At 53.7% G+C, this 24,844-nt stretch overlaps 2 protein-coding genes across 2 annotated transcripts; one reads left to right on the forward strand and one right to left on the reverse strand.

Annotated features, from left to right (window-relative positions):
• Positions 1 to 10,844, forward strand: LOC107213065 (phosphatidate phosphatase LPIN3-like). The gene is given in 21 exon segments (XM_019008668.2): positions 1 to 162; positions 2,149 to 2,349; positions 2,667 to 2,762; positions 3,522 to 3,593; positions 3,596 to 3,729; positions 3,953 to 4,057; positions 4,497 to 4,617; positions 4,778 to 5,204; positions 5,816 to 5,912; positions 6,032 to 6,195; positions 6,278 to 6,371; positions 6,550 to 6,619; positions 6,709 to 6,801; positions 7,372 to 7,433; positions 7,583 to 7,712; positions 7,954 to 8,102; positions 8,268 to 8,354; positions 9,288 to 9,440; positions 9,722 to 9,833; positions 9,925 to 10,028; positions 10,134 to 10,844. Coding segments are annotated over 20 exon segments (2,511 nt in total). The 5' UTR covers positions 1 to 162; positions 2,149 to 2,157; the 3' UTR covers positions 10,183 to 10,844.
• Positions 10,845 to 13,907: 3,063 nt separating this feature from the next.
• EMILIN3 (elastin microfibril interfacer 3) lies at positions 13,908 to 24,705 on the reverse strand. Its single transcript, XM_015647298.3, has 4 exons — positions 24,490 to 24,705; positions 21,381 to 21,503; positions 18,256 to 18,503; positions 13,908 to 17,752 (listed from the first exon to the last, which is right to left on the reverse strand). The coding sequence occupies exons 1-4, from the start codon at positions 24,678 to 24,680 to the stop codon at positions 15,858 to 15,860; spliced, it is 2,457 nt and encodes an 818-aa protein (XP_015502784.1). The 5' UTR covers positions 24,681 to 24,705; the 3' UTR covers positions 13,908 to 15,857.
• Positions 24,706 to 24,844: the final 139 nt, after the last annotated feature.

Consider the following 24,844-nt stretch of genomic DNA (forward strand, 5'->3'; position numbering starts at 1 on the left):
GGGCTCTTTGGGAGAGCGGGCCCTCCCCTGGCTCAGGTGAGGGGAAGGAAGCAGCAGGGAGAGGAGGAGCTGAGGGTGAGTGCTGCTGTCGGCACACAGCCACGCCCGGGGTTTAGTTTTGCCCCGACGTCCAGGAGGTGCTGAGGCTCAGCAGCTGCCCAGGTAATGGGGAAGGTCCTGTTGGTTTGCGGTGTGTGATGGATGGAGCCCGGGTGTGGGTGTGGGTGTGGGCAGGGTGTGCTGCTGGCAGGGCGGCCCAGGAGCAAAGCAGACGAGTGTCAGCAAAGCACCTGGTTTATTTTGGGCAGCTCTTTGGGTCTGCAAGTTGATGTGAGCTGTCGGCAGAGGAGGACTGTCCCCTTCGTCCTCCACAAGAGCTGCGTGGTGGAGGGCTGTGATCCTGGCTGGTTTGGGGGCTGAGGGCTGGAGATGCCCCTTTCCTCTAGAGGGTTTATTTATTGAATATGACTTGAAGACCATTTCTTTTGCCCTATCTGCCTATTAATCTCTCTCCAGACTATAACCTACCCTTCACCTCCCTAACGGGCCTGCTCCATCCACGGTGGGGCTGAGGCCTGCAGGGAAAAGCCTCTTTCTCTCCATTCCCTGCCTTCCTCCAGCCATCCCAGGTGAGGCCCACAGGGAATTGAATTTCAGTGAGCTGACAACTGTACCATAGCCATGCAGTCTCCAGCAATGAGATGCTTGGGGAGGGGGCAGCTGCCCATCGAGGCAGGGGGGACAGTGGCTCTGCACGGGGGACATGGCCCTGGCACTTGTTTTGCTGTGTGGCTGCAGTGTTATGCTCTTGTTATGCTCTTGCACTCTGCATTCACCATGAAGATGGTGCTCAGTTCATCACATCTGGGGATAATTTCCAAGCCCCCACCCCAAATCCTATGGGATTTCTCTGCCCAGGACTTTCCCTATGCACTTTGCAGGTCTGTTTCAGTGTATAGCTCAACTGCAAGCTCATCAGTGCTGCCTGAGGAGCACCAGGGTCAGTGTGATCATTCCTCCTCTCCAAAGCTGCCCCCATGTGCAGAGAGGAGCTGTCTCCCATTGGTGCCAGGCCCTGCAGCACAGCAGGGAAGGCAGCTGGAGGGCTGCCCACCCCAGCAGCAATGCCTGGGAAAGCTGGGCTCAGCAGCTTGGTGAGTGGCCCCGTGATCCAGGCCCCGCTCACAGCAGAGCTGATGGAGCCACCGAAGCTTCGGGAGCTGGCTAGCACTTCCCTGCTGTCATCTTCCAGAGAGGATCTGGGATTTGGGCTTACTCCTGGCTGCCAGGGAGAGGTGGGGGACGGGGCATGGAGCGGGAACCATATCTGTCCGCTCAGACTGCCTTCTAGGAGGGATGTCTGGGAACGGGACAGGGCTGAGCTTATGCAAAATGGATCGGAGAGGCTGGGTACCTGCCGGGGCAGAGGGCTTGTCATGTGGCACACACTTGTCATCGTCACTTTGGGTAAGGAACCAACTCCCCCCAGCTGCCCTTTGGGTTGAGTGTGCACTGGGGGCTGTGCTGAGAGTCGCTGGGGACACCACACCACCACCTGGCTGTGCTGCCCACCACAAGACTTCTGGCTTGTACAGGAGCCATGCCTGGGCAATTCTGCAATGCCTAAGTGGGACGCCTTTCCCTCTGGGTGGGAAATGTTAGGTTTGGACTTTATTTAAAGTGAGTGTGTGGTGTATGGAACAGCTCGGGTTGCCTACCTCTCTGTCGTGAGTTGTTTGGGAATTTCTACCCAAACAACAGACAGTGCAGGACAGGAGGTCTCCTGCCAGCCCAGTTCTTGTTTGAATGGGATGTTGACAGCTTGACTGTGCAGTGTTGCTGTGAGGTTGTATTTGCCCTCTCAAGGAGAAAATGTGATGGTGTATGTAATGGCAAGGGCATCTCTCCTCCAAGCTGGATGCAATAACTCATGCTCTGGCTTCTGTCCTGTTTTCTGGTGCTCACAGAGGCCTTAGCTTTTCATCAAGGTCCTCAGGTGTTTGTCTCAGTTTCTCTAGAGGCTTACCTGTCCCCGTGATGGGGCTGTGTTGTAGTCATGACATGACTCTCCTGCAGTAAACTCACTTTGCCTTTAGTTGCTGGAGTTCTCTTCCCTTACCTGGGTCTCTTCCTGTCTCTCACTTGCAGTCTAAAACCATGAACTATGTGGGGCAGCTGGCTGAGAATGTCTTTGTCACCGTCAAGGAGCTGTACCAGGATCTAAACCCTGCCACCCTGTCGGGCTGCATCGATGTGGTTGTGGTGAGGCAGCCTGACAACTCCTTCAAGTGCTCCCCGTTTCATGTGCGCTTTGGGAAGCTGGGAGTGCTGCGCTCCAAGGAGAAGGTGGTAAGTGGTGCCTGCCCTGGGGCTGTGCTTCCTTTCCAGTGTCTCCAGACCCAGTATCTTCTAAATCCCACATGTTATGTAAAGGAGGGAATGGGAGCCCACTGAAAGGGGTGCATGCCCTGTTTTTGAGGGGATGTCCCCCAAGTGGAGCCCATCCATTTCCAAGTAGTAATGTGCTCTCCAGGAAAATTTGGAGAGGTCCCTTGCATCTGTGGGGCTGACAGCCCTATGAGCAACTTCAACCCACCCCCACCATCTGGAAGTGCTCCAGTGGATGAAGGGGTTCAGATGGACAAGCTGCTTCTGTCCTTTGCTAGGTTGACATTGAAATCAACGGAGAGCCTGTGGATCTGCACATGAAGCTGGGAGACAATGGAGAGGCCTTCTTTGTTGAGGAGTCACAGGAGCATGAGGTTGGTTATGAGGAGGTGCTGCATGTTTGTGTCCCAGTGTGACTACCTGGAAGTGCAGGGTTGAGGTGGAATGACCAGGTGTGGAATGCTGCTCTTCCCCAGAGAGACTCCATTGTCCTGTCTGATGTTTTCTGTGTCTGGAAAGGTTCCTGCTTAAAGGACCTTGCAACTCACGTGGTGGAGCACTCTGAGAGAGTATTAGACCAAATATCTGCATTCCAGACTGGTCCCCATCAGTGGGCATGGCTGCTGGCCAGACAGGTGGATATCTTGGAGCTTGGACTCTCAGGGGATCTTGTGACAGGGATGAGAATGAGACAGATGCTGCTCCAGTAGGAAGTGAGATGAGACTAGTTGTGACTTCCAGAAATCCTGTCAGCTCTTCTCTCAGGCACACTTATGGTCACTGCTGGCTCGGGCTGGGTTTGGAAATCGGAAAGGTCTTTGGACCTTTGGAGTCAAATCCCATTTGTAGCCTTGGTAATTCTGGTCTTTGGTGCCATCTCCTGCCTGTCTCTCCTTGCCTGTGTTAAAGATGTCTTTAGCTTGTGGCTGGATCATCCTAATGGTCTTTTATTCACATGATGTGGGTATAAACCCTTTTCTTTTAGTCCAGGCCACAAAACCGCCCCTGAGCTGAGGGCTCAGTGGTGTTGGTTATGCTGTTCCATAGTATGCTCCATAGAGAGCAAGGAGCTGCTAGGCTGAAAAAGAGTGTGCTGGAGGGAGCTGATGGGCTCGCCTCCACCCCTGTTCCAGGGCAGCCTCCCCTTCTTGCTCTGCACATCCCCCATCTGCAAGAAGCAGAGCCCAAAGGATGCTGTTCAACCCTTCTGTGTGGGCAGGAGGCCACCAGCGCTGGAGTGATTGTGTGCAAGAGGAGGCAACACAAGAGAAGGCTCAAGATGGAGTTGGACTCTGATTCTGACAGCTGTGATGAGACCAAAAGCGAGCTGCCAGCCCCAAGGTGAGCTGCTTGGTTTGGGCAGGGTGATTCAGTAGGTCAAGCCTGTGGGTTCATTTGGTGATGCCCAGCAGTACTGAAACAGGGGGAAAGCGTTTGCAAGTTGGAGCCCAGTCTCCTGAGGAGTAGAAAGCCAGGGGGAATGGTGAAGCTGGATATTTCCAGCTTTCTGGAGAGGAGGCTGGTGCTTGAGAATAGCACAAATTTTCTCTTTCCTCCTTTGCAGTGATGCAGCATGTTCATCCTTTGCTGATCTCCCTGAAGAAACTGCGTTGTTGCAGCCCCGAGAGATATACCCATACTCTGATGGGGAGCTGCTTGAAGAGGACAGGTAATGAATGGGCAGAGCCAAGATGTTCTGCTCAGCTCTTGTGAGAGCAAGGTACATGCCTCATGGCAGGGAAGGAGGTATGGAAAAGTGACTTGAAGGTGTCAGGAGAGGAGAGTTTTCCTAGCCTGATATGGTGTGGCTGGAGGAAAGCTCAGAGACCATAAGAGACACTTGTGGCCGTGGTCACTGGTGTGAGAAACCTGTGTGCATAGGGCTGTCTGCTGATGAACTGCTCTGGGCAACTGCTGGTATAGCACTTTGCTTTCTGGGGCCTCAGCTTCCATAGGTCTTGGTTCTTTGGGAGTGACATTCTTATAGGGTAGAAGTGACTATGGGAAACCAGCATTACAGGGTTCTTGGCCTTAAATGTCCTTGCACTGATAGGAGAACATGGGGCTGTAGTGTAGGTGAGGCCCCACATCACCTTCTCTTCCTGCAGCTTCGTGCTAAGCCATCAATCTTCTCCCAAAAGTGATTCTGAACTGGACATCAAACCACAGGAAAGTTTTGCTCTAAGGGCTGAGTCCCTCATGAGGTGGACCTGGGGAAAGCTCCCTCAAGTGAGTCCCTGCTCTTGCTCTTTTGCTGGGAATGGGTGTCCAAAAGACCTGCAGAAAGCAGAGGAGGCTGTAGCCAGGCAGCCTTAGGGAAAATGTCCTCTTCTGTGTGATGATTTGGGCAACTTCCTATCCTCAAACCTGTTCTTCTGCTTTCCTTGAGGTGAATAAATTGGTGCGAGTTAAACCAGCCAAGTCCACAAAGACTGCTGCTGCAGCAACCACCATCTCTGCGACACTGGTCCCAGTGGATGAAGCAACCCCTCTTGTTGCCACCTCTGAACATCTGGGAGGGGTTTCAAGCCCAGCAGGACCTCAGGACACACCCTGTTCCTTGGATGTGTCTGTAACTGAGCCAACACTTGAACCTCAGGCTGGGAACAGCATCTCCAGGCTGAAGGACATCCTCCATACTGTCACGGCAAAGAGATTTTTGGGGGCCTACTCAGTCCCACAAGAGAAACAGGAGGGAGATGAGAATGTTGTGGCAGAGGTTCAGCCAGATGTGGAGCCCCTTGAGGGAGCCACTGCTCCAAGGCAGGCAGGCTCAGAAGGCCCTGAGTCCCAGCTGGAGAGGCAGGGGAGGCAAGGTGAGAGTGTGACCAGTGCTGCTTGAAGTGGTGTTTGAGCTTGCAGATGTGTCTGACTCAGATGAGCACCTGGGTTGTCCCTTCAGTGTAACTCCATGAATTCCAGGTGTGGTATGTTTGTTTTGCCTTCTCTGTGTGCTACCAGCTCCTTTGCTTTGAAGAGACATCCTTTAGGTGTCCACCTTTCAGTGACCACCCACCTCCCAGGAAGGCTTTCTTGCCTTATGTTCTCTGAAGTCCATCATTCGATGTCTATGCTTTTGCATACTTAGAAGATTTCTCAGCAATACAGGCCATACCTTAATTTCAAGTGTCTGACAGCACCTGGCCTGACTTGTGTCTTCATCCTGAGCTTGCCAAGTCAGGGAAAATCACAGAGCAGCATTTATGTTCCCCCTTCAGAGTGTATTTAGGGATCATGCTAGTGCAGGTGTCTTGAAGCACTTCTGTTGCTGTTGACTTACGGCAGTTTTTCCAGTAGGAAAATGGCTACCCTGTTTGTATGGTACATAGATATGATTGAGGAAAATGCTTTTGGCTTTCTTGATAGATGCTGGGGTGATTGGAAAGGTGATTCAGCTAAGCTCTCTCTCTTCTGTCTATGCATTGAGGATCCATCAGAAGTCCTCACTTGGGTCCCAGTGCCATTTACCTTGAAGACCTCTCTGAGACGGACCATAAGCCAGTGGCTCTGTATATCTCCAGGAGGTATGAGTTGCCCAGCTGGCCAAGCTCAGACATTTTTGAGCAATTCCCCTGGCACAAAGGATGGATGTATGTTTAAAGCTATTCTCTGATGTCACCACCATTTCTTCCCTTGCTGGCAGTGACACAAAGCCGAGTTTGAGGCCTGTGACAGACCCCAGCAACCCTCTGTGTATCCAGTTGCCATCCACCTCGCCTGATGACAGCCCCATGGACTCTGACTTGATGCCCACAGTTGCCCTGTCACTGTGTGGGGGCCTCAGGAGCAACAGGCAGATCTCTCATGGTAGGTAGGAGGGGAGGGAGAATCTGCAGCCCTGAAATCCTTTCCATCCTCCAGTGGCATGACACAGCCTCTGTCCCATCAGAGAAGTTCATGGAACACATGGTTTCCTACCAGCAATTTGCTGAGAATCCAAAGCTCGTCGATGACCCAAACCTGGTGATAATGATCAACAAGAAGTGAGTGGCCTGCTCTTCCTTCTGCTTCATCCCACAATGGACAGCATGTCCCCTTTGTCCTTGTGGAGACCTTCCTGTAGGAATGTGACTCCATCCCAGAGCATGATTGTACTGAAGCAGCTGTGGGACCTGGCCATGCTGCAGGATGGTGATGTGTCCATCCTCTCACTTTTTCCAGGTATTACAACTGGGCAGTGGCTGGTCCCATAATCCTGGCCCTGCAGGCTTTCCAGAGGAACATTCCTGAGGTCAGTAGTACAACACATTTACTGTCTATGATTCTCAGAAGGGCCTGGGCTGAGGACTGACCTCATTCCATCTTCTGCCATGTTCACAGAGCATCATTGACGAATTGGTGAAGGAGAAGATGATCAAGAAAGACAGAAGGTGGTGGTTCTCCTGGAGGAGAAGAGAATTCCCAGAAGAGGGGGTATGTTGGCAGCAGTGGATGTGAAAACCATGTCCTCAGGGACAGACATCATTCTGCTGACTGGAGGGGGTGGGAGCAGGGTCCTGGGGATGGCCTGAGGTTGACTGTGAGGACATCCAGGACCTGACGAGGTGACTTCTTAAGGTTGCTACCTGTCCCCTTTGGTCTGTTAATGCCTGAGCAGCAGAGCAACACTTGGTAATGCAGTAATGTGGACCTTGTAGTGGTGAGACCTCCTGCTCTGTGCCCATCTTGCCAAGACCCTGGGCAACAGGTGTGCTTGCTGGTCTCCCTGCTCCACCACAGCACCAGGCTATGCTTCCTCTTCCACCAGCAGTGTCCCTGTGAAGGCAGGGACTGCAGTGGTACTTCTTTTGGCATTGCTGTTCCAAGTGGAAGAGAAGCAAATCATTCCCTGCTCTTGCTCTTAGCTCTGTGCAAGTACTGCTTAACAATAACAGAAACATCTCTGTTATCAACACTGTGTTGAGCCCAAATCCAGAACACAGCCCCATACCAGTCACCGTGAAGAAAATTCACCAAAACCAGCACACCCCTCTCTGCCTGCAGCGGCAGCCAAGGCCAGGGAAAGCCAGCGTGGGAGCACTGCAGCATGACCCTGCTCAGCAGAGGTGAGTGCCTCCCTCCCAGGTCATCTTCAGGAGTCTGAATACTCCTGGTCTTTTCTCCTGTGTGACTAATTATTCCTATGTTTGCCTAATAAAAGAGGGTAGAAAGCTTTCATTAAGACTCTGGCTGATCCCTTCCCTTCTTTGTGTAGTCAAGAGGAAGAGGAGTCATCCAGTGACAGTGAGCCCCAGGACCCTGGGGACATGTTGACAGTGGAAGCCCCTGCTCAGAAGCATTTACCAACCTACAAGAAATCCCTGCGGCTCTCCTCTGAACAAATTGTATGTATTTATTCCTCCATCTTCACTGTCTGTGTGAGTAGGGGTGAGAGAACCCTTAAACAGGGATTTCTCTACTCCTGACCTCGTGTTTTCATGGGACATCCAAATATTTTGCCCTTGTTGGCCACCCTGTAGAGTCTTGGGATCTCTGGCCTGGCTGGGTGGCAGTCTGGCCTCTGGCAAGCCTTGGAGTGGTGTGAATTGGTGCTGGTGTAACACTTCTGCTGCTCCTCTGCCTCAGGGAAGGTTGAATCTACAGGATGGCCCCAATGAGGTGGCATTCAGCGTGACAACTCAGTACCAGGGCACGTGCCGCTGTGAGGCCACCATCTACCTGTGGAACTGGAATGAAAAAGTGGTGATCTCAGACATTGATGGCACCATCACCAAGTAAAAGGCCTTTCTCCCTCCCCAAAATCCTTGTTTTCCCCTGTTAGGGAAAAGTCTCCTTTAATGGCTTGCATAAGCAGGCACAAGGGAGCACAAACCTCATTGGGGTGTGGGATGGATACTCACCACCTTGGATGACACTAACCCAGCCTCCTTTCCTTTTAGATCGGATGCTCTTGGACACATTTTGCCACAACTGGGTAAAGATTGGACTCACCGTGGGATTGTTACACTCTTCCACAAAATCCATCTGTAGGTATTGGATCAGCTGAGGCTAAGGGGAAGTGGGAAGCTGATGGAGTCAGAGTCAGGGCTTCTTACTTGATGAAGAAGGCCCAGAGAGCTGCACTATCTGCTGTCAGTGGTGGCCAATGCTGGCTGTGCTGCCTACATGATGTTGAGCGGTGAAAGCAGAAGGTCCCCTGGGAGCAGATGCTGGCATTACCTTCCCTGGAAGGAGTGTGTGTCAGTGGAGGCTTTGCTGGGGAGATACAGCTGAGCAGCAGAGACAAGACCACCTAAGGTCACACCTGAGAGTGGTGGCACAGGTGTCCCCAGCACTGTGGTGCTGGTGCCTCTCTGGGTACCCAGCCATCACTTCCCACAGCCCAGGGGACTCACCTGCGAGGGGTGACACCAGCAGTGAGTCCCTGTGGTGTGTCTAGATTGGTCCCTGGCCCCTGTGGCCACTGAGAGGCACTGTGGGCCCGTGGATGGCTCGTTCTGGCCCTGGGAGGAGCATGGGAGGGATGCACTCCCGGGGATTGCAAGAACTCGAAGATGGCACCTCGGCTGCCTCTGGCCACCCGGTACCACCTCTGCCGAGCTCTGTCCCTGCCCGGGCGTCTGTGAAGGCTGGGTACAGCCCTCCACAACTGACAGGCAGTGCTGTGGGGTGAAAGTGCTGTGTGAGGATGCTGGGCAGCAATGGGTGCTGTGCAGCTGGCCTGGGTGCGTGTGTGGCTGCTGGGATAAGCATGGAGGGTGGTGCAGGGACTCCCAGTGTGAGGTAGGTGGGGATTTGGCTTAGTCTGGGTTTCCAGATAAGGGATTCATGTTTGTGGAACCATCTTGCTTACTGGAATAAGATTTTAGGCCAGGTACTTGGCTACCTCTTCCTCCTCAGAGCAGGAGAATGCCTTGCCCCAGGTCACAGCTCAGAGGGGCTCCCTGTGTTCTCTCTAGGAATGGCTACAAGTTCCTCTACTGCTCGGCCAGGGCTATTGGCATGGCCCACATCACCAAAGGCTACCTCAAATGGGTCAATGAGCAAGGCTGTGGCCTCCCCATGGGCCCCATGCTGCTTTCCCCCAGTAGCCTCTTGTCTGCCTTCCACAGGTACTGTCTTTTCCTGCACCTCCTATATCCGTGGGGACAGCACCCTGTTCCACAGCTTGACACTGAGGGATGTCCCAGCCTCAAACTGTTCTGCCCTCCTTGGTGCACAATGCCTTTCGTGAGAGGCAGCAGGGGAGCTGCCTGATCTTGGAGCTTCACAGTGAAGCTTCTGATGCACAAAACCTCTTGCCCTTCAAATCACTTCCCTGAGCCCCAGACAGGTTTGCTGTCCACCGTCCTGGCCAGCTGATGCCACTGTGACTGTGTCTCTTGTGCTGCAGGGAGGTGATTGAGAAGAAGCCAGAGGTGTTCAAGGTCACCTGCTTGACAGACATCCGAAAACTGTTCGCTACAAAGTGTCCCTTCTACGCCGGTTTTGGGAACAGGCCCAATGTGAGTGGATCTCCAGGTGTGCAGGGAGGGCTCAGGCTGGGTGGTGGTGCCTTCCTGCAGCTCTCATGCCATGCTGGCCTTCCTTGGGCAGGATGTGTATGCTTACAAGCAAGTGGGGCTGCCAGAGAGCCACATATTCACAGTAAACCACAAGGGAGAGCTGATCCAGGAGCTCGCAAAGAACCAAAAGTCAACGTAAGCAAAGTGTTTATACCTCAGCATCTTTGGGCTGACCCGGCTTTGATGCACAGAGGCATCAAATCCAATGACCCCAGTGTAATTTCTTTCTTACCCCCACAGATACGAGCAGCTGTCGGAGCTGGTGGAAGTCTTCTTCCCTCCTGTGTGACAGAGGAGAGGCACTGGTCTGGTGTCCCCAGAGTACAGCCACTTTACCTACTCCACTGCTTGCCCTAACCCCATCCCTGTGGAGACCTGACCCAGAGCTCTCCTGCATGCTCTTTGCTGGGACTAAGTGTTCCAGGTGCACCTCATCTTCTCTGTTTGCTGCTTGGGCATTTTGCACTTGTAATAGAGGTCATGACACCCCTTAGCAGGAAGCCAGAGTGGGTAAGAGAGAGCTCTGACTTTACAAAAACTCCATTTGCTAAACACAAATTCCTGAAAGCTGGGTCTCTTCTGCTGTTTGTAGCTCCTCTAAAGTCTGGCTCCTTTTTAAAGGTGGTGGTTGTTTACTGTTGTATTTATTGATGAATCTCTGACGTAGCTATTACTACTTCTGGTATGACCAGTGTTTCAGACAGTCCAGCTACCTGCAGTTTGGTAGTTGAAACTGTCCACTAACTTGTAAAGGTCAATGGAAGATGCTGGGGTTTTGAGTGTTCTGAACTAAAAGCAATAATAAATAGTGCCTTAATCTAGGCTGTCTCTTGTCTGCTCTAGCCCTGTGCATAGAGGTGGGAGCCAGGCTCCAAGTCCTTTCTAAAATGTAATTTGGATTATTCTGCTCAAGCATCCTACCAAGTGGGTCCTGGGGGTGATGGGACACAGCTTCTAGAAAATGGCTTTTTTTTTTTTTTTTAAGTTCCTACATTTAGCTAAGGTAGCAAAATTAATTAAAACCAGAAAACAAATCCAGACTTCTTCTGTATGTACATGGGTCTGAATGGACAGGAGACCTTGCAAAAGCCAGAGGTCCCTGTGCCGAGGCTCAGTCCGGGCTGGCTCCAGCCCCTCGGGGTCCCTGGGAGCAGGGGGTGCCTGCAGCCCAGCCCAGCCTCCCTGGCACTGGGGACACCCAGGGAAGAGCCCTGGATGAGGCTCTGCAGGACCATGCAGGCTCAGCCTTGCTCCCTCACATGATCCCATGGGCCCAGGCTCTCTGGGATTTGCCTCTGCATTTACCATGCAACTCCAAAGCAACTGCAAGGAGAGTGGGACCTGTGAGTGAGACCCCTCAGTGCACAAGTAGCCCCAGGGTGGCCATGCCAACAGCACCAGGGACATCCAGACCCAGGCACCCATAGCCTTGCAAAAGCTCCCTGCACCCAAAGGAAATGCAAATAGAGCTGGGGTGTGAAGAATAAAGATTCACACAAAAGATTGTTTATTTACAGAAGAGCAGCAACAAAAATGAATTACATAACGTATTTTAAATGTAAGAATCTTTATAACAACAACAATCTATAAAATTACAAAAACCTATACAGAAATGTATGAAACATAGATACACAAGAGAATAACAAACTCTAAAACATACTTACAGATGAAAAGTTAACAAAAAACTCTAAAATATATATACAGAAGTATTGCATCCCTGCCCAGCATCTCCATCTCCATCAGTCCTGGAAGAAAAGGAAGTGACACGGTCACTCCAGTCAGGCACAGAGGACTGTTCCCTGTGCCCCCAGGCTGGGACACACTGGCAGAGCTGACTCTGCTGCCAGCACTGAGCCTGGCTGGGGCTGAGGGCTGGGCCCCAGGCAGAGGCACCCAAAGCGTGGCCCAAAGCAAGCACAGGGCAGGCTGGGGGTGGTGCTTGTGCTGCCAGGCCCCCCCTGCACCGTGTCCCTGAGCAGAGCCACCCAGCCCAGCCCCAGCTGGCAGCAGGGGACCCACTCTGCCTGTCCTGCTGCTGGGATCCCTCTTCATCCCAAGAACATCTCCTCCTCCTCACCTTTCTCATCCACTTCCATGTCTTCAACATCATCTTCCATTTCCTCTTCCATCTCTTCCTCTGTCTCCTCCACAGCCACCTCCATCTCTTCCTCTCCATTCTCCTCTCCATCTATAGCCATACTCTCTTCTCTATCAATCTTCACATGGATTTCCATCTCCTCCGCTCTGTCTGGGACAGCCTGCGTCGGGAGCAAAGCCTCAGAGCTGGGGCCCTGTCCCACACATCCCCACAGAGCTCCAGCCCACCCAGGAAGCCCAGGGGTCTCCACCTCCATGGAATGGCACTGTACCTTCACTGGGACAGAAGTGAGCACGCTGCAGGGGTGGATGGCAAGGTCCAGGCCACAGGGAGAAGGCAGGACTGACGACAGTGTCGATTTTTCCCGCGCAGTGGCAGGTGCAGGTGCACTGTGGGCAGGGCGTGGTGACTACAGGGCCAATAATATTAAGACATGTCATGCGGAGCGAAGAATTTTTCCCGCGCACTGGCGGGTGCAGGTGCACTTTGAGCAGGGCGTGGTGACTACAGAGCCAATAATATTAAGACAATGCTACATCATGCGGAGCCAAGAATTTTTCCCGCGCACTGGCGGGTGCAGGTGCACTGTGGGCAGGGCGTGGTGGCTGCAGGGCCAATAAGACATAATGCCACCTCATGGTGTCATGACACACATCATGACTCACAGACACTCCACGTGGGGAAATGGCGACCGTTAAATGATAGAATCCTTTCATGATTTTGCTTGGAATGGACCCTAAAGTTCATCTTGTTCCAACCTGAGCAACCTCCCCCCAGACCAGGTTGCTCAGGGCCTCATCCTGGCTCTGGATGAAATGGATCACAGAGGCTGTGGATGCCCCATCCCTTGGATGTTCCACAGCCTCTGTGCCCAGTCTGGGACTGTGCCTGACCACCCTTAGTTTAAAATACCAGTTTCCTTAGATACAACCTAAGTTGACCTCCTACAGTTGAAAGCCATCCCCCTTTCTCCCACCACAGACCCATCTTTCCTATGAGACCCTTCAAGTCCTGCATGGCTGCAGTGAGGCTTCCCCATGGCCCTCTCTTCTCCAGGCTGAGCATCCCCAACTCTCTCTTCATGGGAGGTTATAAAGTAGAACAAAGGCAGAAGCACTGCTGGGCTCCTTCCTCCAGTCTGGCATCTACCTTCTCCTTCCCTGACCCCTGTGTGTAAGCCATCTCCTTGTCTGCCACTTCTGGAAGCCACACAAAAATCATTTTGATCTTGGAAACCTCAGCAAGAAATACTTTATTTTTTTCCTTTCCAGTACAAACAGTTTTTTAGCTTTTAAAATCTGAACAAATAGACATGGTTTTAAAAACAATAGAACACAGTCTTTTAACAGGATCAGTTATCAACTGCCTCAGAAAGCTGCCCATGCAAGGATAACCCCATGGGCAGCATTTCCTTAGTCTGCAAGCAATTTTTTAAAAATGCCCAGTTTTGTACAAAGTTCCTTTCACTTTTTAAACATGAATAGCTGAGAACTGAAATAACAAACTGTCCATAGCTTCAAGTGACTAGTCAGGAATAGTCCAAACATAGCACCATTTCCCAGAAGGTCAGACTTCTTCCTTGTCCTAGTTTTGTTATGGCCAGTCCTCGCTCCCTCTTTTCTGGGGAAGCTGTTCCTGTTCAGCCACTCTAACCCAGCCCTGGCAGGGGAACAGGGAGCCTGGCCCTTGGCTTGGTTTTCTCTTTGGTTTTCTCCCTGGTGTGAGGGGATGGAGAAGGGGCTTAGGCAGAAAGCTCCCCATGCAGGATGAGGGCTCCCCTGGCCCATCACAAAGTACTGAAGGTTGGCTTGAGACTCCTTCCTTAGGCTGGAGAAAAAAATAGGTTTTATTCTCTAAGAGCAGGTTTTGCAGGATGCCCAATGGCAGCAGAAGGTCATTCCTCACCTGGAGAAGTGTCTCAGCAGCTGGAGGGTAGCTCCAAATCAGCAGAGCCCAGAGTAGTGAGAGTGGATTCTGGTGCTGTGAGCACCTGGCAGGGCTGAGAAAGTGGTGGGGGGAGCCACGTGTCCTCTCTATGCTCTCACAGCTGATGGCTCGTGCTCCTCTGGAAGGGGAACAAGGTTTTGCACAAGGGCAACATGTGGCTACTGGTCTCAGTGATCCCTGTGGTCCTCCCTAGCCTGGAAGCATGTTTAAGGGAGCTCCGACAGATTTTCTGGGTGATAAAAGGTGCCCAGATGCATCTCTGCTGGGAGCTGCTGCTGGTTTGTGCTGGTCAGAGCACAGAGCTGCTCCTTTATGCCATCAGGGGGGATCAGGGAGGGAATCATGGTGCAGAGGAGCAGGGACAGCCTGGTGAGCGTGACAGGCACTGTGTGTGAGCCAAAGGCTGGCTTGTGTGGAAGGGCTCATGAGCTACAGTGCTGAGAGAAAAATATGTTCCTCTGCTGTAAAGTGCCAGAGTTGCTTGGATGGAGGCTCTGTAATTTCCTCCTCATCCTAGTAATGAAGTCCCCATTGGCTGATCAGCAGAGGGTGCCCATGGTGGGCTCCAAGGGAGAGGTGGATTCTGTGAGGAACAGCTCTGGACTGCTCAGGAAAGTGGACAACGTTCTCCAGCCTACCTGTTCATGGGAAACTAGAGTCAAGCTGGGTAAATGACGTGGGTTTTCCATTCTGAGCTGAGGACAGGTCTCCAGACGTGTTCTCACAGATGCCCTGCCTTGTTCCACATCAGTGTTGGTCCCAGGGCCACTGGCATCCCAGTGGGATCAGAAGAGGATGTGAAATGAGGATGCAGGCTCCTGCTGCACTCACACCCTGGAGCAGCTGGAACTCTCCTGCCTGGGACCAGATGATGGAGTTCACAGTTTAAGAATGAAAACAGAAAGAACCAGAGCTGGAGGACAGGACTGCTCTGTGCCCAGCTTGGTCTCAGCAGAGACCTATGGACACACCTCTCCTTGGGAAAGACACATGTTTTCCATCATGTCAGTCCCAGGTGTAACCAGAGAGCCCAGCAAAGTGGGATTGCAAAGCACAGCAGCCCCAGGGACCACGGGACTCTCTCCAAACACTGCTGCCACAGATTTTAGCTCCTCAGTGTGGAGCTAAAATAATCTTTGGATTATGGCAAAGGACACAGGGGCAGCATTAGGAAACTGGAATCAGATGAGCACCATAACACGATTGTTCAAAAATATACATACACATACAATATATATATTATACATATATATACACATATGCATATGTATTTTCCTAATGTACACCCTCAATATGCTCCATAAGGCATGTGCATTTGCACGGAAGGGGAACATTATAAATGGATTTACCATACATAAGGAGGGCTGCCATCTCGGAGAAGGGAAGCCAGTTCCTGGAGGAACATGTGAATACGTGTGTTCTTTGAAATCTACAATTCCTGTGGTGAGTTTTATTCCCTGCAAGGAGCCTGGGCTCTGCTCAGTCTCTGGATTAAGATGCAGGTGGTCTTTAGGTCAGAGGAACTATTCCTCAGCTGATAATTATAGGGTTTTATTCTTCAAGAAACGATAAATCCACAAAAATAAAATTAAAAAAAAGAGAAGTTTCTGCCTCCAGCTTACTCTTGAATTTTTCTTCTGGGGTTATCAGCCCAGGAACCAAAGCAACACCCCCAGGCAGGAGGCAGTGACTGCTGCACCAGGGTCAAGACAGTTGCTGAGCATCAGGAGGGGAGTACCAGCATGGTGGAGTTAAAGAGAAGTGGGGCCAACAAGAGTAGGGGGAAAAAAAAAATGTAGCAGCTTTTCATAAAAAAAATTATCCCAAGAACTGTTGTCACATTGGAGCAAGTCTGTGTAATATAATTTAATCCTGTCCTTCACAGCAGGAGAAGGAAGACACATAGCTTGGCAGTGTGGCTAATGCTGCCTCCTCTCTGCCTTCTCTTCTAAGTGCCCAGCCTGTTCGGCCAGCTCAGAGACCTTGGCTTGGCAGTCAAGCAAGTTGTCCTTCAGTCCCGTTATTTCCTGAGAGTGGGCAGCCAGTGTCCCATTCATGTGGTCCATGTAGTCCCACAGACTGCCCGTGTGTTTCTCCAGTTCCTCCCTGATGTTGTCCAGGCTGCCAGTGATGGCCCCCAGCCTGCCGCAGGCGCTCTCCACCCGCGCCACCCGCTCATCGAAGTGAGAGACCTCCTGCTGCAGGCCATGGGCCACATTCTTGCAGGAGCTCAGGTCGCTGACAATCCTGGCTTTGAGTCGCTCCAGGTCTCCCTTGAGGTTCAGGACACGGCGGTTGCTGAAGAAAAGCTGGGAGCCTTGGTCGTTGACTTTCTCCTGGATGGAGTGGACCTCATCCTCAATCTTCCGCTCGTGCTCATCTAGTGAGGAGTTGACATGTGTGACGGTGTCTGAGTACTGGGAGACGGAGTTCTTGAGCCCTGTCAGAGACTTGCTCACAGTGTTCAGGTTGATCTTTAGCAAGGTGATCTCCCCTTGCAAAGCCCCCGATGCTTCCTCCTCGATTCGCCGCTGGATCTCCAGGATGGTGGCGTTCAGCTTGCGCAGGAGGTCATAATTGCTGTCCATCCGGAGGAGCAGGTCCTGGTTCTTACTCTGGCAATCCTCGATCTCTGTCCGAAAGGTCTCCACATCTTTGGAGGCAGAGGTGCAGCCCAGGGAGCAGGTGCTCTCCAGTGTGATGAGGCGATTCTGCAACACCTCCAGTGTCTCATCTGTTCGTTTCCTCATGCTGGCAAGCTCCCCTTCCAGCACAGGCACCACTGCCCCATCCATGGCCATAGGAGAGCTGACATTGTTCAGTTCCCCAACAATGGTCATGAACCTGTCCTCCAGGGTCTGCATTTTGTCTTCAAAGGCAGTCCTCATGCCATCCACCTCTGCCACCACTGTGCCTTTCATGCTGTCCTCTATACCAGAGCAGCAGCTCCCTGTTTCCCTCTCTGTAGCATTGAGCCTGGCTTCCAGGTCCTCAAAGCGCCCTTCAAAGAGGTTCCCTAGGGTGACAGTGGAGATTTCTCCATCCAGGCGTGAGTGCAGGTTCTTCTGGGACTCAGAGATGCTGTGAAGGCCTTTCTCAAGGATGTTCATGCGATCGGTGAGGTAGTCCAGGTTGCTGCAGCAGCTTTCCACCACTGTCAGCCCTTGGATCTGGGTCTCCAGCTGAGAGATCTCTTTCTTGATCTCCAGCTCCTTCCCATCCAGCGTCTGCTGCAGCCGCAGGTTGGCAGCTTTCTCCTCCTCACACTGCTGCCGCACCTCTTGGATGCGGAAATCACACGTGGTCTGGATCTTACCCAGCTTCTTCTCAAAGCCGTCGAGCAGCTCTCCACGCAGGTTGCTCAGCCTCGTGTCCACGTACTCCTCCAGCAGGTCAATGGAGGTGAGGGGCGAGGGCCTGGCGGATTCCAGCAGGTGCTTGATCTGCCCGTCGTGGTCCAGGACCATGCCCTGAACCTCGTGCAGCAGATCCGCCTTGGTTTTCAGCACATCGCTCACCTCCGTCACTTTGGTCAGGATCTCCCCTACGGGAGGGTACGTGGCGATGTCGGCTTTGTCTGCCACGTCCACCAGGCCGTCGGGAATGATGCCGAAGCCCACGGATGAGTCTGGCGTGCCTGGGCTGTTCATCAGGGAGCCGATCATCTTGGTGGTGTCCTCCTGGATGGCCAACCGCAGGCGGTCACCCAGCCCACTCACCATGGTGTGCAGGCTGTCGTAGGACTGGGAAAGGCGCCTCACCTCCTCCTCCAGCCGATCCAGGCGGTCCCCGAAGAGGCCAGGCAGCTTCCTGCCTGCACAGGGAAGGAAATTGAGAGGGCACAATGAGGGCTGGTGCTCCTTTAACTTCCCTCCTTTAAATCCTTTCCCATAATAACCTTGTGTCCTGCCCTCTGTTATTTCAGCAAAATCTCAGCCCACACTTCTCCTTAAGCTATCAGGAAACCTTCTTTCCTCTTGGGATCCAGCCCTCCATTCCCAAGCTCAACAGCAGGTGATGATAACAGCCCAGGAGAGCTTCATCTTGAGACACACCCTATCAACCCCATAATTAATGGAAAAATGCTCTAAATCAATGAGGAAAGGCAATTTTGAAGCTGCATGTTTTGAAAGAAACAAGATTTAAAAAACAAGTGGTCCTCAAAGCAAACAAATGTCAGGTCTCTGACAGAAAACATGTCACCCCCTGAATTTTTGCCAGATTCATGCTCTGCACTGGAACAGAGAGAACCTGGAGGTTTGGGTGCATGACAATGGTGTGGTGACCTGGGGACATGAAGCAGGAGCAAGATCTCACCATATTGATTCTTCTTTGGTCCTGGAAACAGGTCAGGGTGGCTTTTGGGATAGGGAGGAAGTCTGGGCATTGGAAACATCTTTTGCCCAGGAGGCATTTTAGGGCTGGGATGCTGGGGCAGAAGGCCAGGCTGGTCTGTCGGGCTGTCATGGCACCCTTCTCCCATGAAGCCTGGGCAGCACCTCCAGGACAGCTCGGTCACTGTCTTGTATCCAATCTTGTATTTGGGCCTGAAGAAGGTGCGGTACCTTTCCAGGAGAGAGGAGGGAGAGAGAAGAGAGTTTAGAGAAGCAACCTCAACATCAAGCAATGGAGCAGGGTCATGGTCCTGTTGGAGGTGGGAGATCTAGGCACATGGAAAAGCCTGGCTGAAACCCTCGTGCTGCACCTGCAGACCATGGCCCATCTTCTCCAAGACCTCTTGCTGCACCATAGGTCAGTGTAGCATTACAGTGGGGCTTAGGGAGAGTATTTTTTAACCTAGGACACTGTGTTGATTTACAACTGCAGCTCCAAGTGTATTGCTGCAGTCCCTGGCCTGATAGGTGACCACTGTGACAATGCCACACTGTTTGGCAACTTCAGCACAGCACAAGATGAAATGATGGAACTGATTTCAAAAGCCCTGCAAGCTCACATCACCTCTAAGAGGAAGTGGACTGCATGTAAAAGTGGTTTGCACTTTGAATTGACCTATATAATTTCCTAGTGGGATCAAAAAAAGTCATCTTCTCAACTGTGATCCTGTCTGGAAGGCCCCATGAGGGTTGAAATACCTTTGGAAAGGTGTTTTCTCTCTGTGTGGAGGGCATCAGTTTGCTGGGCAGCCTAATGGGATGGCCTGGTGAGGGTCTCCAGAGTGATGCTGTGATGTGCACAGAGGGATGGCTCCTTATACCGCCTCCTGCCCCAGCTGGGATGCCCTGGGAAGTGTCTCCATCATGAATTTGGGTACTGCAGCATTGATCCTCCCACACCCAGAGCACAAGGTGCAAGCCCACCTCACACCTTCCCCCTCTGCTCTCACTCTGGATGGGGTCCCACCAGCCATGGGGGAGGATTCATCTGCTCCCTGCTCTTCTGTGCCACTTCCCTGTGAGGCAGCAGTGATGGGACAGGACCCTGCTGGCACCTGTGTCCCCCCACCAGCTGAGCTGAGCCGCACAGAGCTGAACACAGCACTTTTCTCAACACCTCTAAGTACCAATGCTTTAAGCCTTCCTTTTGGAAATTTCCAGTCTGAATTTACCAGGGCCTGAAAATCCTGAAGTCTGCTGTTTTGCAACAACACACACGATCAGCCTCTTGTTCTTCTCCAGCATGTTCAGCAGAAGGTTTTGGAGGAGCAGCACAGCCATCCATGCTGCAGAAGGCACTTATCCATCAGTCAGGGCAGCACATGGGGCTGATTCCCTGCCATCCATGTCCTTTTCCAAATCCAGGGTCCCCAGCCCAGGCTGCAGCCCCTGGCAGTGCTTCCACACGATTCCCAGTGAGATACAGCCACCTCCATACACACCACAGGGCAGGGGGATAATCCAAACCCAAATCCTCTGCTCTTTGAATCTCTTCAAAACTTCTCATCAATTTCCCAAAGGGACAGCTTCAAAACAAGCTCTTCTTGTTACTCCTCTTCACAGGCACTGCTGAGTTTCAATGAGCTTTCCTTCTGTTGTAGTGTGTAGAAACCTGCCTGGATGTACCAGGGGAGATTGCTGCTCCAGACACTGTCAGGGGGTGAAGAAAGGAGGAGGATGGCATCCAAAAGGCAGAGTACTTTCTCTGTGTCATCCCAGCACCTCCTCTGTGTCATCTCAGCCTCCACAGAGGAGCTCCAAGCCTTGGGCACCTCCAAATCTTTCACCCCTGCACCAAACAGCAGCAAGGAGAAGTATTTGCAGCAAGCTGCACAAATATTAGCTGATGGTCAAGCACGTGGAAAATCCATGTTTCCCTTTCGTCCATGGATGAAGCATCTGAAGCTCTGCAGAAAATTCAGCTGTGGGTCCATCTGCCCTCAGAAAGCACCCTGGTTTCACCCTGGTTTTGTTTGAAGGAAACAGAGGACATTGTGGAGAATGGAGAAGCCTTGGAGATTTCCTCCATGGGTACCAGCAGCTGCAGGATGTCCTGAAGTCCCCAGATGCTGCTCAGACGCTTGTGATGGAAAGAACAAGTGAGTGAGGGGGTCTGGCTGCCCATCTCTGCCAGAAGAGGATGAGAGCAGAGCCCATGGCACCACCAGGACAAGGAGAGTCCCAGCCAGCTGCCACAGGATGGGTACTAGGCTGTGACAAGAACTTCTCTTATCCCAGTTTTCCTCTGTGCTCAGCTCTGCTCCCCAAGCCTGGGGAGGATGCAGGACAGCTTTTCCACATGGAGTGGCATCCCCGGAGGGTGGTGAGGCACAAAACCCCAGTGTCTGCAGCTCCAGCTGTGGAGCAGTGAAATGTTTCCTTACAGCACTGATGAGGTGGCAAAGAGTTTTGCAAGTATTTTCCTGGAGCAGGAAGCACAGAGCCATCCCCAGCCACAGGCTCCATTTCCTCATCCTCTCGGTCAGGTTCTCACTGAGCTGCCATTGTTCTGCCTCATTGCAGGTCCGTGACAAACTGCTTTCCTACACACATGCACAGACACCTCCCCACTTCCCATGATTTCCAGATTTATTTCTGAATCATGGAATTTCCTGAATTTGAAGGGACCCATAAGAATCACTGTGCCCAGCAACTGCACAGAACACCCCCAAAAATCCCACCACGGGCCTGAGAGCATTGTCCAAATGCTTCTTCAACTCTGTCAGGCCATGACCAACTTCCCTGGGAAGCCTTTTCCAGGGCTCAACCACCATCTGGGTGAAAACCTTTTCATGATATCCAATCAAAGCCTCCCCTGACAGTTTCTGAGGAGGGATGGAGCTCCCTCACCCTCCTGACAGATCTCACCTTGCCTCCTCCCAACACCAGGGCCCTGCCACTGACTGCCATGTCCAGGAAAAGTCCCTCAGCCCCTTTCACAGCTCTCTGGAAAGTGGGGGCTCATGGTCAGGAAGGTGGCACAGGGTCTCAGGAGAAAGAGGTCTTTGGGAGGGGAAGGGACCCATGCCTGGTGTCCCCCATACTCACAGCACTTTCCCTGGGCATTTGGGTCCCCAGCTGCACTTGTGGTACTCGGCCTTGACGTAGCTCTCGGCCCCGTCCTGCAGCGTGCACGTCACATTGCGCTGCACCACGTAGGCACAGTAGCTCCTGGGGGAAACACAGCGAGTCTCTGTCACCCCCTGCCCAGCAGACAGCAGTGTCTGCAGCACTGCACACTGCCAGTGAGGTCTGGGGGGCAGGAGCTGGAAGGAGCCCCCCAGCTTGGGCAGCTGCTGGGGAGGTGCATCACAACCATGCTGCAGGAACGTGGCTCCTGTCACAGTCACAGCCACGTTGCCACCAGTGCTGGTGGTGTCCCCAGAGCTGGGCTGTGCTTGGCACAGCACGGACTGTGTGGTGAGACAGGCTGTGAGGACAATCAGAATCCCAGAAACAGCTCCAGCAGTGCCTGGCAGGGGTGGTCTGTCCTGCTGCAGCTCCTGGAGCACTGCCAGTGCAGGGGCCAACCCCGAGCCTCCAGCCCTTGCTGTGGGTGTTGCCACAGACAAGGCACAGGGAGGAGATGCTGCTCTGCAGGGCTGCAGCATCGTGGGTCCCTCCATCACAGAGTAGATCTGGGAGGGAGGCTGGAAACCCTTTCAGATCTCTAGGGCAGTGAGTACAGAGAGCCTCTCCCCTCCTGCCAGCCGCCTGCAGCTGTGTGCCACAGGTACCAGCCAGCTTTCCTGAGCCAAGCAGCAAAGGCGCTGAGGATAAGCTGGCTGGGAGGAAGGCAGTGTGTGGGAAGGATGTAGAACTGCTGGTAGGACAGATGGAGGCCAAGGCTGCTCCAGCTGAAGGCAGGGCTGCCGGCAGGAGCAGATGGACTTGGTCCACAGGGGCAGAGACAGCAGGGATGTGTGGTGAGGCAGGGATTAAGGACAGGGGGATGTGGCAGACGGCAGAGCGGGAGGAGAGGAGGGCACAGGCCCACAGTGCAGAGCAGAGCTGAGGCAGGAGGTCAGCGGGATGGAGCAGATGGGCCAGCGCAAGCTGCAGGTGCAGAGAGGTGTTCAGTGAGGCGGGAGGACAAGGCTTCCCCCGTGCCAGCTGGGGAGCTTGGTATGGATGGGTAGGGAAAGTGCTTTGTCTTCACCTGTTTGCCATCAGTGCTTGTCCCTCCTTTATCAATCTTTCCCCACTCAGGGCGAGCCAAAACCCTGCTGCTCTGGCCCCTGAGTGTGACATGGTGGGGCTGGGGGAGGGCTGTGCATGCACACACACACACTCCAACAGGAGACACCACAGCCCTTCTTACCAAACCCTTATGCTCCATCCTGACAGTAACTTTCCTCTGCCTCCACCTGCCAAAGGTATCTCAACACCACCCAGACCATCATGGCAAGCCCATGGGAGCTGGACTGAGGCCCTGCTGCTCGTTCCTGTGCTCAGCCCCGAGGCTGTGCTCCACAGGCTGTGTGATGGCCATGCCAGGGAACTCCAACTGCATCCCAGCCTGTGACCAGGCAGCTGAGCTGCAGCAACCCCAGCTGCCTCCCAGTGCCCCCATTCAGAGGCCATGAGCAGGCTACATGATCTCCAACAGCCCACATGGGGCAGGAGCTCCCTCTGTGAAGCACCAAGGTGTGAGCAGGGTCATCCTCCCTCCAAGCCCCTCTCTGCTCTCTTCCAGCCAGGATCCCCTGATCCCACACCCCCAGCTCATCCCACTTGCTCCCCCCAGGAGCTGCACCAGCACATCCACCCCAGCCCCTCAGCCAGGGCTCCTGGGATGGGCACAGAGCTCCCATTTGTGAGTGTCACTTCCAGCCTGGTCAGACCTGAGTGGCTCTGCCCTGGCGAGGGGCTGCCAGGCTCAGAGCATGAGCAGGGCCCTGTGCTGCTCCCTGCTCCTCCACAAGTGACTCATTCGTCCGTGCACAGGACCACAGGATGAGGAAGGCCAGCCACTTCTCCTAGCTGGAGGCAAAGGAGTTCATGTGTGTATGTGGAAACTTAGGATCACCGTCTATCCATAAATCCAGCTTACAAACACACCATCTACTGCCTCTAAGGCAGCTAGTAGCCAATACAGGCACATCTACTAGCCACTGCTAATAAACAGTCTGCCTGTGACTGCTCGGGTTAGTGTGGTTCTGGCACACTCTCCCTCCCAGAACCCCGTCCCTTCTCACACACCTGTGGCAGCAGTTTTATAACTCCAGCCTGATGTTTTTAGAGGGAGCAGCTGGAAAATGTTATAGGTTTTTGAAAGCTCTCACTGGCACTGCCAGTATTGTTCGTCCCGAGTGTTACTTTATTCATTTCAGCTTGTTCATAACCCCACATCCTCCCTCTTTCAAAGGAGCCCGGCAGAAACTGCTCTAGCAAACAAGCTGAGAGTGAGGCGACAGCCCCCTCTCCGTCCCCAGTGTAACAATTCTTATGCAACTGAACGGAAAAAGGCTACAGTATGTGCAAAACCCACATTCCTCGCTGCCTGAGCTTCCCAGGTTTCTTGAAAACCTATTTAAACTCCAGTATGTACGTATTTTACAAGCAAATTCCCTCCAAACCAACCTGTTTTCACGCGTAGGTCTGTGCACTGCCATCCTCCCTCCCGCACATCCCCACCCCCGGGCCCATGGCACGCAGAGCAGGTACACGCACCCACCCCAAACACACGGGCACCCCCATCGTCACCTCCCCAGCCCCGTCCCGCACCGTAGCACACGTGTCCCCACCGCACGCAGCCCGTTCCCTCCTGGAAATACAGCTCCCGGACCCTCCTCTAGATGGAGGGGGGCACTGGGATGAACGGACACCGCTGCGCTGCCGCCAGCCCTTGCTCAGTACCTGGCAGACGATACGGAGCAAGGGATGCCCGCGGCCGATACCCAGGGACTCCTGCCCGGCCAGGGATGCCCGCAGGCGAGTCCTGGGGAAGGTACCCATGGTCTGCACCGGGCTTTGGGAGCCCGCGGCAGCCCGGCCCCGGGGATGCTGCCCGTAGAGCCCAGACGCGTGGCCGGCGCCCGGTGGCCGCGGTCTGTTCCCGGTAAGGGATGCCCGAGGGAGACCCGGCTCGGTCCCGGGGCTGCGGCTCCCGGTGCCCTCCGGATGGGCTGCGCGGCCGCGGCCGGTGGTCGCTTACTTGTGCTTGCCCACGGGCTTGCCGAGCTGCGGGCTGGAGCCGGCCGTGTAGAGGCTGTACCTGCCGCCGAAGGGCAGGGGGGCGGCGGGGGGGTAGAAGGCACCCTTGGCGTCGGCGAGGGCCAGCAGAGTCCCCAGGGAGAGGCAGGCGAGCAGCGCTCCGCGGCGGCGCAGCGCCCGCGCCCGCCGCATGGTCCCGGCCCGGCGGAGCGGGATGGGGCGGGATGGGACGGGGCGGCCGCGGGGCCCCGCCGGGACAGCGCTGCGGAGGGGACCGGAGCGCCCTGCCCTGCCCTGGCCGGCCCTTGCCTTTGCCTGTGCCTGTCCCTGTCCCTACCCCTGCCCGGCGGCACACG

The sequence above is a fragment of the Parus major genome, chromosome 20 (assembly GCF_001522545.3).
Source record: "Parus major isolate Abel chromosome 20, Parus_major1.1, whole genome shotgun sequence".
Taxonomy (NCBI): domain Eukaryota; kingdom Metazoa; phylum Chordata; class Aves; order Passeriformes; family Paridae; genus Parus; species Parus major.